The 13,961-nt window shown below is 44.5% G+C and overlaps 1 protein-coding gene across 5 annotated transcripts in view; it reads left to right on the top strand.

Annotated features, from left to right (window-relative positions):
* Positions 1 to 13,961, top strand: part of gphna (gephyrin a) — a 173,767-nt gene that overhangs the window by 138,702 nt on the left and 21,104 nt on the right. For 3 of the 5 annotated variants that reach the window (XM_082955756.1, XM_045723618.2, XM_014211279.3), the window contains 3 exons: positions 3,525 to 3,567; positions 3,771 to 3,908; positions 4,285 to 4,329. In XM_082955756.1, the coding sequence (XP_082811882.1) occupies positions 3,525 to 3,567; positions 3,771 to 3,908; positions 4,285 to 4,329 (226 nt within the window). The remainder of the gene's footprint in view (positions 1 to 3,524; positions 3,568 to 3,770; positions 3,909 to 4,284; positions 4,330 to 13,961) is intronic. The other 2 variants (XM_014211285.3, XM_014211282.3) reach the window with 1 other exon arrangement.

The following is a 13,961-nucleotide window of genomic DNA, read 5'->3' as shown; positions in this document are numbered from 1 at the left end:
ACTCTTGTGGTTTGGGATGTTTCACAGTAGTATCACAGTAGGCCCATGTTGACAGGATTTCTCAAATCTTTTCCTCAAATCACTGCTAGCCTTTGTTACCTGCACGACCATATCCCGCAGCACCTATGGTACTGAGAGGGTACAGACCAGGATGTCAGGCCAGGTGGTTCTACACTGAGCAAAAATATAAACGTAACATGTAAAGTGTTGGTCCCATTTTTCATTAAATAAAAGATCCCAGACATTTTCCATATGACAAAAAGCTTATTTCTCCACAAATGAGTTTATATCCCTGGGCTCCCGAGTGGCGCAGCGGTCTATGGCACTGCATCTCAGTGCTAGAGGCGTCACTACAGACCTGGTTTGATTCCAGGCTGTATCACAACTGGCCATGATTGGGAGTCCCATAGGGCGGCACACAATTGGCCCAGCGTCGTCCGGGTTAGGGTTTGGCCGGGGTAGGCCATCATTGTAAATAAGAATTTGTTCTTAACTGACTTGCCAAGTTAAATAAAGGTTAAAAAGCTGATTAAACAGTATGATCATTACACAAGTGCAATTGTGCTGGGGACAATAAAGGCCACTCTAAAATGTGCAATTTTTTCACACGTGTCAAGTTTTGAGGGAGCGTGCAGTTGGCATGCTGACAGCAGGAATGTCCACCAGAGTTGTTGCCAGAGAATTGAATGTTCATTTCTCTACCATAAGCCACCTCCAACGCTGTTTTAGATAATTTGGCAGTATGTCCAACCGGCCTCATAACTGCTGAACACGTGTGTGGCGTTGTGTGGGTGAGCAGTTTGCTGATGTCATGATGTCAACGTTGTGAACAGAGTGCCCCATGGGGCTATGTTATAGGCGGCCATAAGCTACGGACAGTGGACACAATTGCATTTTATCGATGGCAATTTGAATGCACAGAGATACCGTGATGAGATCCTGAGGCCCTATTGTCGTGCCATTCCTCCGCCACCATCACCTCATGTTTCACCATGATAATGCACGGCCCCGTATCGCAAGGATCTGTACACAATTCCTGGAAGCTGAAAATGTCCCAGTTCTTCCATGGTATGCATACTCAGCAGACATGTCACCCACTGAGCATGTTTGGGATGCTTTGAATCGACGTGTGCGGCAGCGGTTTCCACTTCCTGCCAATATCCAGCAACTTCACACAGCCATTGAAGAGGAGAGGGACAACATTCCACAGGTCACAATCAACAGCCTGATCAACTCTATGCGAAGGAGATGTGTCGTGCTGCATGGGGCAAATGGTGGTCACAGCAGATACTGACTGGTTTTCTGATCCACACCCCTACCTTTTTATTAAGGTATCTGTGACCAACAGATGCATATCTGTATTTCCAGTCATGCAAAGTTCATAGATTTGGCCCTAATTCATTTATTTAAATTGACTGATTTCCTCATATGAACAGTAACTCAGTAAAATATTTGTGTTGTATTTTTACTTTTGTTCAGTATACTAAATATCCCCACCACCACCCGAGTCAGAACTGCTCAGTGTGTTACTGTTCATCTGTGTTAAGCTCAGTAATGCTGTTACACTACATCCTCCCTGCTGCTGTTGATCCGTTCTCCTGTGTTACTGTTCATCTGTGTTAAGCTCAGTAATGCTGTTACACTACATCCTCCCTGCTGCTGTTGATCCATTCTCCTTTGCCCCGAGCCCACTTCATTCTGTATTCTCTCATTCTTTTCTTCACTTCATCCCCTACCTCGCTTTTGACCTCTGGTACAGCTGTTCACTTCTCAACGACCTCTTGTCCAGTCATAGATCTGTCATAGATCACAGTTCTGTCCATACGTTGCTGTACTGTAGCTCAACAATGACCACAGAGGCCACAGCAGGACCTATGACTCGCGAGTAACTACCTCTCCCTCCCCCTCTCTATCTCTCTCTCTCTCAATCTATCACTCACTCTTTCAGTTGCATTCTATGTATTCTTGTAACATACATGTTCTCCTTTGAGAAGCTGTATGGTATGCTGGTGGATTCTGGGGATTTTCAGTTCCGGTCCGTTCTCTAGTCGTCTTTTTTTCTCTGCTCATACTCCGTTCTTTTCTCCATTTAGATGCAGTGTATCCTCCGTTCTTTTCTCCATTTAGATGCCGTGTATCCTCCGTTCTTTTCTCCATTTAGATGCAGTGTATCCTCCGTTCTTTTCTCCATTTAGATGCAGTGTATCCTCCGTTCTTTTCTCCATTTAGATGCCGTGTATCCTCCGTTCTTTTCTCCATTTAGATGCCGTGTATCCTCCGTTCTTTTCTCCATTTAGATGCCGTGTATCCTCTGTTCTTTTCTCCATTTAGATGCCGTGTATCCTCCGTTCTTTTCTCCATTTAGATGCAGTGTATCCTCCGTTCTTTTCTCCATTTAGATGCAGTGTATCCTCTGTTCTTTTCTCCATTTAGATGCCGTGTATCCTCCGTTCTTTTCTCCATTTAGATGCAGTGTATCCTCCGTTCTTTTCTCCATTTAGATGCAGTGTATCCTCCGTTCTTTTCTCCATTTAGATGCAGTGTATCCTCTGTTCTTTTCTCCATTTAGATGCAGTGTATCCTGCGTTCTTTTCTCCATTTAGATGCAGTGTATCCTCCGTTCTTTTCTCCATTTAGATGCCGTGTATTTCTGTTTCTGACTGTGTTGGTGTGTCAGTAGTGCTGGACCTTTTTGATTTGTGGTTGGTTAGTTGGTTGTTTGATCTTGGTCATACTGTATGTACTGTAGTAGAGAGGATCTCATACTGTCTGTTGCACCAGACCCTAGCTAGACCATGTGCCACTGTCCCCCTAGGCCAGAGGCATTGGGTGTCAGAGGTTCCAGCTAGGGGTTCCTACATACTTTGGGGCGGCAGGTAGCCTAGTGGTTAGAGCGTTGGACTTGTAACCGAAAGGTTTGCTAGATTGAATCCCTGAGCTGACAAGGTAAAAATCTGTTGTTCTGCCCTGAACAAGGCAGTTAACCCACTGTTCCTAGGCCGTCATTGAAAATATGAATTTGTTCGTAACTGACTTGCCTTGTTAAATAAAGGTAAATAAATAATCCTGTAGTGTTATATGCACCTGGTCTAGGGGGACAGTGGCACATGGATTAGGACAGCCTTACATAAATGAATTAGGACAGCCTTACTACTGAGATGTGAAGCGAATTACACGTCCAAAACCAACTGAAAGCCAAGCCTGAAGCCCTAGGACCTAACCCCACCCTAACCATCCCCACCTCCCTTCCTCCTACCCCATACACATGCTCTGCTCAGCCACACTAAGCCACTCTCCTTGGCTTAAGAGATCCTCATCTTATCTATTATTAATTGCCATTCATGGTCTGAGGATTGTTTGATTGTGGTTGTCTTTATGTTCTGCATTAGTAGCTGGATGTGTAGATGAGTCAGTGTGTGGAATGTTTTCATCCTTTCTGGACAGAGGCTGCTATTCCTATTGTGGTTTCACCTCAACCATGTCTTTCTCCTCCATTTCTTCTTTATCTATGTATCTGTCTGTAGGTTCAGTCACGGTGTGGCAGCAAAGAGAACATCCTGAGAGCTAGTAAGTTATTTTATTGAGAGTTTTCTGTGTGGCTGTCTGTGTGGCTGTCTGTGTGTGAGTGAGTGAGTGAGTGAGTGAGTGAGTGAGTGAGTGAGTGAGTGAGTGAGTGAGTGAGTGGTGGGGGGGGGGGGGGGGGGGGGGGGGGGGCATGACGACTATTCTCTCAGTCACACTCGTCCTGTCTTTGTCTCTATGTCCATCAGGTCACAGTGCAGTAGACATCACCAAGGTGGCTCGCCGGCACCGCATGTCTCCCTTCCCCCTCACCTCCATGGATAAGGCCTTCATCACTGTACTGGAAATGACCCCTGTGCTCGGCACTGAGATCATCAACTACAGAGGTGGGTCAGAAAGATAGACTGACTGACAGAAAGAGAGATAGAGGGACAGACAGAAAAATTGAATTGAGAGACAGACCGAGGGGCAGACAGACGGACAGAAAGCTCAGTCATTCCCGCGTCACTGGACACGCCTTCAACCCCTAACATCAGTCATACCGCACACTGGGCCTTCACTACTGTCTGTAGTTCACTACTGTCTGTCTGTCTGTCTGTCTGTCTGTCTGTCTGTCTGTCTGTCTGTCTGTCTGTCTGTCTGTCTGTCTGTCTGTCTGTCTGTCTGTCTGTCTGTCTGTCTGTCTGTCTGTCTGTCTGTCTGTCTGTCTGTCTGTGTCTGTATCATATGTGTGGTGAGCCCATGATGTTTCTGTTCCTACAGCTGTTCCACCTGCCCCAGATGCTCTCCATTCCATCCTGTCTATCGGTCTGTCTGAGTCCCCGCCTACCTACCTGCCTGTTTTCATCTCTTGTTTGATTGTTTATTGATTGCACACACCTCTTGATTGTTGCGTAGCTAGCCAATTAACAGCACACACCACCTAACCATCCAAACCTTTGGGCAAGGGAGTCCCCCAGACCCCACATTGATGGTCCAGGTATTGACTTCACATAGGCCAACTTCAGGTGCTTAGGCTGCTTGTTTACACCAAGTGAGCTGTAGTTTATAAAGACATACTTGCCAGTACATTTTACACCATAAATAGATGTCTGTAAACTAGCTTCAGATAGCATTTGCCTAGTGGTTAGAGCATTGGACTAGTAACCGAAAGGTTGCTCGATCGAATCCCCGAGCTGACAAGGTAAAAATCTGTCGTTCTGCCCCTGAACAAGGCAGTTAACCCACTGTTCCTAGGCCATCATTGTAAATAAGAATTTGTTCTTAAATAATGGTTACAAAAATAAATGAATTGCTTTCTAAAAGAGGGAACATTATCACCCATACATAACATTATCATGGCTCTCTTGAACAGGGAACTTTATCACCCATACATAACATTATCATGGCTCTCTAGAACAGGGAACATTATCACCCATACATAACATTATCATGGCTCTCTAGAACAGGGAACATTATCACCCATACATAACATTATCATGGCTCTATAGAACAGGGAACATTATCACCCATACATAACATTATCATGGCTCTCTAGAACAGGGAACATTATCACTATACATAACTTTATCATAGCTCTCTAGAACAGGGAACATTATCACCCATACATAACATTATCATGGCTCTATAGAACAGGGAACATTTTCACCCATACATAACATTATCATGGCTCTCTAGAACAGGGAACATTATCACCCATACATAAGTCCAGAATGATAACCAGGTCCATAATGTATTTCGATCTCCATCCATCTTGTTCTTTTCTCTGCCAACACTAACTGAGAGCAGTGTCTTGTCCTTTGCATGTTGAATGACTATCATGGCCAAATTCCCCTTGCTGCCTCCAATGTGTTACTGTTGGGTATATTTATGGCTTCTGTTCTGTGTCTATGGCTTCTGTTCTGTGTCTGTGGCTTCTGTTCTGTGTCTGTGGCTTCTGTTCTGTGTCTGTGGCTTCTGTTCTGTGTTTATGGCTTCTGTTCTGTGTCTATGGCTTCTGTTCTGTGTCTATGTGTTCTGTTCTGTGTCTATGTGTTCTGTTCTGTGTCTATGTGTTCTGGTCTGTGGCTTCTGTTCTGTGTCTGTGGCTTCTGTTCTGTGTCTGTGGCTTCTTTTCTGTGTCTATGTGTTCTGTTCTGTGTCTATGTCTTCTGTTCTGTGGCTTCTGTTCTGTGTCTTCTGTTCTTTGGCTTCTGTTCTGTGGCTTCTGCTCTGTGTCAGTGGCTTCTGTTTTGTGTCGGTGGCTTCTGTTTTGCGTCTGTGGCTTCTGTTCTGTGTTCTGTTCTGTGTCTGTGGCTTCTGTTCTGTGGCTTCTGTTCTGTGTCTTTGTGTTCTGTTCTGTGTCTATGTGTTCTGTTCTGTGTCTGTGGCTTCTGTTCTGTGTCTGTGGCTTCTGTTCTGTGTCTGTGGCTTCTGTTCTGTGTCTGTGGCTTCTTTTCTGTGTCTATGTGTTCTGTTCTGTGTCTATGTGTTCTGTTCTGTGTCTGTGGCTTCTGTTCTGTGTCTTCTGTTCTTTGGCTTCTGTTCTGTGGCTTCTGCTCTGTGTCGGTGGCTTCTGTTTTGTGTCGGTGGCTTCTGTTTTGTGTCGGTGGCTTCTGTTTTGTGTCGGTGGCTTCTGTTTTGCGTCGGTGGCTTCTGTTTTGCGTCTGTGGCTTCTGTTCTGTGTTCTGTTCTGTGTCTGTGGCTTCTGTTCTGTGGCTTCTGTTCTGTGTCTTTGTGTTCTGTTCTGTGTCTATGTGTTCTGTTCTGTGTCTGTGGCTTCTGTTCTGTGGCTTCTGCTCTGTGGCTTCTGTTCTGTGTCTGTGGCTTCTGCTCTGTGGCTTCTGTTTTGTGTCTGTGGGTTCTGTTTTGTGTCTGTGGCTTCTGTTTTGTGTCTGTGGCTTCTATTTTGTGTCTGTGGCTTCTGTTCTGTGTCTATGTGTTCTGTTCTGTGTCTATGTGTTCTGTTCTGTGTCTGTTGCTTCTGTTCTGTGTCTGTGTTCTGTTCTGTGGCTTCTGTTCTGTGGCTTCTGTTCTTTGTGTTTTGTTCTGTGTCTATGTGTTCTGCTCTGTGTCTATGGAAGGGGGTGTACAGTGCTACAGTATGGCTGGCTAGTGCCTTCGGAAAGTATTCAGACCCCTTGACTTTTTCCAAATTTTGTTGAGTTACAGCCTTATTCTAAATTGTATTAAATAAATAAATAATCTCAGCAATCTACACACAATACCCCAAAATTACAAAGCAAATGTATTAAAAATAAAAAGCAGATACCTTATTTACATAATTATTCAGACCCTTTGCTATGAGACTCGAAATTGATTTCAGGTGCATCTTGTTTCCATTGATCATCCTTGAGATGTTTCTACAACTTGATTGGAGTCCACCTGTGGTAAATTCAATTGATTGGACATGATTTGGAAAGGCACACACCTGTCTATATAAGGTCTCACAGTTGACAGTGCATGTTAGATCAAAAACCAAGCCATGAGTTGAAGGAATTGTCTGTAGAGCTCCGAGACAGGATTGTGTCGAGGCACAGATCTGGGGAAGGGTACCAAAACATTTCTGCAGCATTGAAGGTCCCCAAGAACACAGTGGCCTCCATAATTCTTAAATGGAAGAAGTTTGGAACCACCAAGACTCTTCCTAGAGCTGGCCGCCCGGCCAAACTGAGCAGTTGAGGGAGAAGCCCCTTGGTCAGGGAGGTGACCAAGAACCTGATGGTCACTCTGACAGAGCTCTAGAGTTCCTCTTTGGAGATGGGAGAACCTTCCAGAAGGACAACCATCACTGCAGCACTCCACCAATCAGGCCTTTATGGTAGAGTGGCCAGACGGAAGCCACTCCTCAGTAAATGGCAGCCCGCTTGGAGTTTGCCAAAATGCACCTAAAGACCCTCTGGTCTGATGAAATCAAGATTGAACTCTTTGGCCTGGATGCCAAGCGTCACATCTGGTAGAGACCTGGCACCATCCCTATGGTGAAGCATGGTGGTGGCAGCATCATGCTGTGGGGATGTTTTTCAGCAGCATGGACTGGGAGACTAGTCAGGATCGAGGGAAAGATGAAAGGAGCAATGTACAGAGAGATGCTTGGTGAATACCTTCTCCCAGAGCGCTCAGACGGGGGTGAAGGTTCACCTTCCAACAGGACAATGACCCTAAGCACACAGCCTAGACAATGCAGGCATGGCCTCAAGACAAGTCTCTGAATATCCTTGAGAGGCCCAGCCATAACCTGGACTTCAACCCGATCGAACATCTCTGGAGAGACCTGAAAATAGCTGTGCGGCAATGCTTCCTATCCAACCTAATAGAGCTTGAGAAGATCTGCAGAGAAGAATGGGAGAAACTCTCCAAACACAGGTGTGCCAAGCTTGTAGCGTTGTACCCAAGAAGACTCGATGCTGAAATCACTGTCAAAGGTGCTTCAACAAAGTACTTGAGTAAAGGGTATGAATACTTATGTAAATGTTGTATTTCAGTTTTTTATGTTTTATAAATTAGCTACCGTTTCTAAAAACCTGTTTTGCTTTGTAATTATGGGGTATTGTATGTAGATTGATGAGAGAAAAAAACAATTTCGTGAATTTTAGAATATGGCTGTAAATTAACAAAATGTGGAAAAAGTCAAAGGGTCTGAATACTTTCCAAAGGCACTGTATTGCAGGTGGTTGAGGAAATGTAGCACGTGTATGATCAACAACAACGGACCCTAACCTGCGCAGCCCCCGGCAGGCCTCGGTGGAGCAGACTCCGTTAAGCCCGTTTGGCCCCTGAGTGGCGCGGACTGTAAAAAGCCCCCTTACTTTATCTCTGCCACAGCCACAAGAGGAGCGCCAAAGCAGGAGAGGAGAGCCGGGGGCTTGGCTGGGGTCCTGGGTGCCAATCATGTTAATGCCGCCTCCTCCCTGCCACCCTGGCATCACACAGGTCAGTGATGTCATTGGTGACGTCATGGGTGATGCCATGCCTCCCTCCTCTCCAACTCGACACCACCACCCACTGAAAAAAAAACAAAAAAACAACACCACCCCACTGAAAAAAAACACCACCCCACTGAAAAAAAAACAAAAAAACAACACCGCCCACTGAAAAAAAGAACACCGCCCCACTGAAAAAAAAAAAAAAAAACAACACCGCCCACTGAAAAAAAGAACACCGCCCCACTGAAAAAACACCACCTCACTGAAAAAAACACCACCTCACTGAAAAAAAATACCACCTCACTGAAAAAAAACACCACCTCACTGAAAAAAACACCACCTCACTGAAAAAAAATACCACCTCACTGAAAAAAACACCACCTCACTGAAAAAAAACACCACCTCACTGAAAAAAATTAATAAAACAACACCGCCCACTGAAAAAAAGAACACCGCCCCACTGAAAAAACACCACCTCACTGAAAAAAATTAATAAAACAACACCGCCCACTGAAAAAAAGAACACCGCCCCACTGAAAAAACACCACCTCACTGAAAAAAAACACCACCTCACTGAAAAAAAATACCACCTCACTGAAAAAACACCACCTCACTGAAAAAAACACCACCTCACTGAAAAAAACACCACCTCACTGAAAAAAACACCACCTCACTGAAAAAAAACACCACCTCACTGAAAAAAAACACCACCTCACTGAAAAAAAACACCACCTCACTGAAAAAAACACCACCTCACTGAAAAAAACACCATCCCACTGAAAAAAAACACCACCTCACTGAAAACAAAACAATAAAACTTCATCGGCCCACTGAAAAAACAACACTGCCCCACTGCCTGTCCAGATTGCACACTGCCCAGGCCGTGGTAGACATGGTCTCTGTTGGGTGTCTTGGGGATACACAACCAGGGGACACAGGAGGGGCTCCAGTGTCCTCTCGCTTCACTCCACCGGGTCAGTTCACCTCCTGGCCGCTAAGGGGCGATAGAAGACCTCAGGCCTGGCCCATGGGCTGCTACTGTTACTAGCCTGATGTTGCCATTGCTTCTGAATCTGTTGGATGACCTGGCTTCTAGCATCACTCTGGCTGCTCATCCGTTGTGCTTTACAAATGCTGTTTTGAATTAAAAAGAAAACTGTACCTTCACACTGAAGAAGGCTGTGAAGCTGAAATGTCTGTGTATTCTATCCCAGATGCAGTGAAAATATTCAAAAAAAAATTGAATAATGAGGTAACCTTTATGCAAAGTTTTTGGGAGTGCGAACCCATTACACCTTTTTGTTTGTGTGAATTGGCAGGTTTTACGCCCCAGCCAAGCTTCTGGGAGAGCGCCATAGTTCTCTTTTGATTTGCTAGCAACACCCACCCACTATGCTCCTCCTCCTCATATTACATTAGTATTCTACGTTAATGGAGGAAGTTTCACCCTGATGTCCTTAGCAGTTCAGTCCATGCCCAGGAGTTTGTAATGTAAACATTTATGTAAATGATTATTGAACAGCACACACCTCTTAACCACCTCCCAACCATCCAAACCTTTATGGCAAATCCCCTAGACCTCACATTGATGGGTCAAGGTTTTGATGTCACATAGGCCAACTTCAAGTGCTTAGAGATATATTTCTCTCTTTCTCTCTCTCTCCCTCTCATTCGTTCTCTTTATCTTTCTCTCTGTCGGCCATGAGAGGTGTGAGTGACCCAGTTCTGGGAGCGTTGGCTGTGTTGTCATGTTCCATTCTCCGTCATCTGCTTATGCCACATCCGCCCGGCGCCGGGACGCAGTCCGACACGGGAGGCAGCCAACCAATCAGGCTCAAGCGAGCAAGGGGCAGGAAGGAACAAACACTCTTTGTGACAGGGACACTTACCTCACTAACGTAACAAAAAAACACATTCAGGGAGGTGACAATACAGTAATTCACTTAACGGCCAGGTCGCAGTTGTAAATGAGAACTTGTTCTCAACTGGCCTACCTGGTTAAATAAAGGTGAAATAAAAAATGTAAAAACCAACTGTCTTCAAAGTGACAATTTGACCTCACCATTAGACTTACTGTATGACCCTGATCAACAGTTGTTGTAGGTCGCCTGGGGTGTCTTGCAGTTTGAATCCCACCCACTGTCCTTTTGAAACCGTTTCTCCTCCCAACTTTTCTGTCACTCTTTAACTGGTCTCTGAAAGAAAACGTTGGGTGTAGGGTGTGTGGATACTGTTGAGCATCACTCACACAGTGAGCTAGTGCATCGCAATGAGCCATAATACTCTCTGAGACCAACCCAACGTAAATATGGGCAACGGTGTACTGTCACCGCTGGTCACGTGCTGTTCTTCACATTTTCTGATGGCAGTAAAGTTGTGGGCTCAGGTTACTTTACAAAGTGCTATTTTGTCTTGCTGGTTAATATAACGTTCAAATGAACACCTAAAAGATTGATGGGCCCGTAGAGTGATGAAAGAGATTGGCTATACATTTTAAACTGAATTGAAAAGGTGGAGGCTGTGTGTATGTAGCAGAATGGTGTCGTAAGAATCACTTTGTTGGTTGTAAAACTATCCGAGGTCTCTCTCACACACACACACACACACACACACACACACACACACACACACACACACGGACTGTGTCTCATGGTGACATATTGAAGAATACAGATGAATAAAACAAGTCCAGAAGAGGCTTGTGTTTTGGGTTGTTCAACAGGGCCAGTGTACACCAGGCATCTGTCTGTCTTCAACAGGGCCAGACAAGCATCTGTCTGTCTTCAACAGGGCCGGTGTACACCATGCATCTGTCTGTCTTCAACAGGGCCAGTGTACACCATACATCTGTCTGTCTTCAACAGGGCCAGTGTACACCATGCATCTGTCTGTCTGTCCTCTAATTAAGCAATTATGCCCGAGGAGGTGTGGTATAGGGGCGGCAGGTGGTCTAGTGGTTAGAGCGTTGGGCTAGTAACCGAAAGGTTTCTAGATCGAATCCCCGAGCTGACAAGGTAAAATTCTGTCGTTCTGCCCCTGAACAAGGCAGTTAACCCACTGTTCCTAGTGTAACAGTGTAGGTTCCGTCCCTCTCTTCGCCCCAACCTGGGCTCGAACCAGGGACCCTTGCACACATCAACAACTGACACCCACGAAGCATCGTTACCCATCGCGCCACAAAAGCCGCGGCCCTTGCAACGCAAGGGGCAACCCTACTTCAAGTCTCAGAGCGAGTGACGTCACCGATTGAAACGCTATTAGCGCACACCACCGCTAACTAACTAGCCATTTCACATCGGTTACACTCACCCCCCCTTTGACCTCCTCCTTTTCCGCAGCAACCAATGATCCGGGTCAACAGCATCAATGTAACCGTGTAGGTTCCGTCCCTCTCTTCACCCCAACCTGGGCTCGAACCAGGGACCCTTGCACGCATCAACAACTGACACCCACCGAAGCATCGTTACCCATCGCGCCACAAGAGCCACGGCCCTTGCAACGCAAGGGGCAACCCTACTTCAAGTCTCAGAGCGAGTGACGTCACCGATTGAAACACTATTAGCGCGCACTACCGCTAACTAACTAGCCATTTCACATCGGTTACACTAGGCCGTCATTGAAAATAAGAATTTGTTCTTAACTGACTTGCCTTGTTAAGTAAAGGTAAAATAAAAAATAATAATATGGCCAATGTAACACGGCTAAGGTTTGTTCTTACGCACGACGGAGTGCCTGGACACAGCCCTTAGCCGTGGTATATTGGCTATATATCGCAAGCCCTGAGGTGCCTTATTGCTATTATAAACTGCTTACCAACGTAATTAGAGGAGTAAAAATAAATATTTTGTCATGGTCTGATATAGCATGCTGTCAGCCAATCAGTATTCAGGGCTCGAACCACCCAGTTTATAATGGGGGAATAGAGTGAGGGTGTAGTGGGGGTATTTTATGGTGCCCCTCTTTGTTGCTCCTAGTATTGTTGTGATGAAAGGCATGAGGTTGCAGTCTTTCTTAGCTAATAGAGTGTCTTTCTTAGCTAATAGAGAGTCTTTCTTAGCTAATAGAGTCTTTCTTAGCTAATAGTCTTTCTTAGCTAATAGAGAGTCTTTCTTAGCTAATAGTCTTTCTTAGCTAATAGTCTTTCTTAACCAATAGTATTTTTCTTAACTAATATAGTATTTTTCTCAGCTAATAGTCTTAGCTAATAGTCTTTCTTAGCTAATAGTCTTTCTTAGCTAATAGTCTTTCTCAGCTAATAGTCTTTCTCAGCTAATAAAGTCTTTCTTTACTAATAGTATTTTTCTTAACTAATATAGTATTTTTCTTAGCTAATAGTCTTTCTTAACTAATAGTCTATTTCTTAGCTAATACAGAGAGAGTCTTTCTTAGCTAATAGAGAGTCTTTCTTAGCTAATAGAGAGTCTTTCTTAGCTAATAGAGAGTCTTTCTTAGCTAATAGTCTTTCTTAGCCAATGGAGTCTTTCTTAGCTAATAGAAAGTCTTAGCTAATAGAGAGTCTTTCTTAGCCAATGGAGAGGCTTTCTTAGCTAATATAGTCTTTCTTAGCTAATAGTCTTTCTTATCTATTAGTCTTTCTTAGCTAATACAGTCTTTCATAGCTAGAGAGTCTTTCTTAGCCAATGGAGAGTCTTTCTTAGCTAATATAGTCTTTCTTAGCTAATATAGTCTTTCTTAGCTAATAGTCTTTCTTATCTATTAGTCTTTCTTAGCTAATACAGAGTCTTTCTTAGCTAATACAGAGTCTTTCTTAGCTAATACAGAGTCCTTGCTCGGTCTCAGCTAATACAGAGTATTTCTTAGCTAATAGAGATTAGGTGTTTCTATTTTTGAGGGCCCATTATGTCTACATGTCTCGTTGTTTTGTGCAGAGGTGTGTGTGTGTGTATTTTTTTGCTGTGTTCAGTTGTCTTGCTTTGCATGGGAACTTGTGTGATGTTATAAACCAGCTACAGTTTGGATGTCTTCTCAGTCAGTTTGGCGGTGTTGAGGCGAGTGTGTTGTGGCGCTCTGCTCCCTGTATATTCTGTGTATTCCTCTGTTTCCATAGATACCTCTGTATTCATCTGTTTCCATAGATACCTCTGTATTCATCTGTTTGTATAAAAGGGATGATCTATATTTAGCTGCTCATCAGATGTGGTATTTTCGAGCATTAAGTCTCCTCTAATCAGCCTTCAACAGAGGAGAAGCCTGCTCTCTCTCTCTCTTTCTCTCCCTCTATCTTTAGTTCTCTCTCTTCATTATCTCTTCTCCCACCCACCCTCTCTCTCCCTCCGCCACTCTCTCTTTCTTTCTCTCTCTTGCTCTCTGTCTCACACACACACACATGTTTGTTTTACTATATTTTTGGGGACCAAATGATTGATTCCCATTCAAAACCTTATACCTTATACCTAACCCTAATTCTAACCCTAATTTTAACCCTAACCCGACCGGCAAAATGTCCCCACTTGTCCGAATTGTCCTTGTTTTACTATCCTTCTGGTCCCCACAAGGATAGTTAACCCAAAAGCA

This window comes from Salmo salar, chromosome 09 (assembly GCF_965601325.2).
Source record: "Salmo salar chromosome 09, fSalSal1, whole genome shotgun sequence".
Taxonomy (NCBI): domain Eukaryota; kingdom Metazoa; phylum Chordata; class Actinopteri; order Salmoniformes; family Salmonidae; genus Salmo; species Salmo salar.
This window is presented reverse-complemented; position numbering and strand designations above follow the sequence as displayed.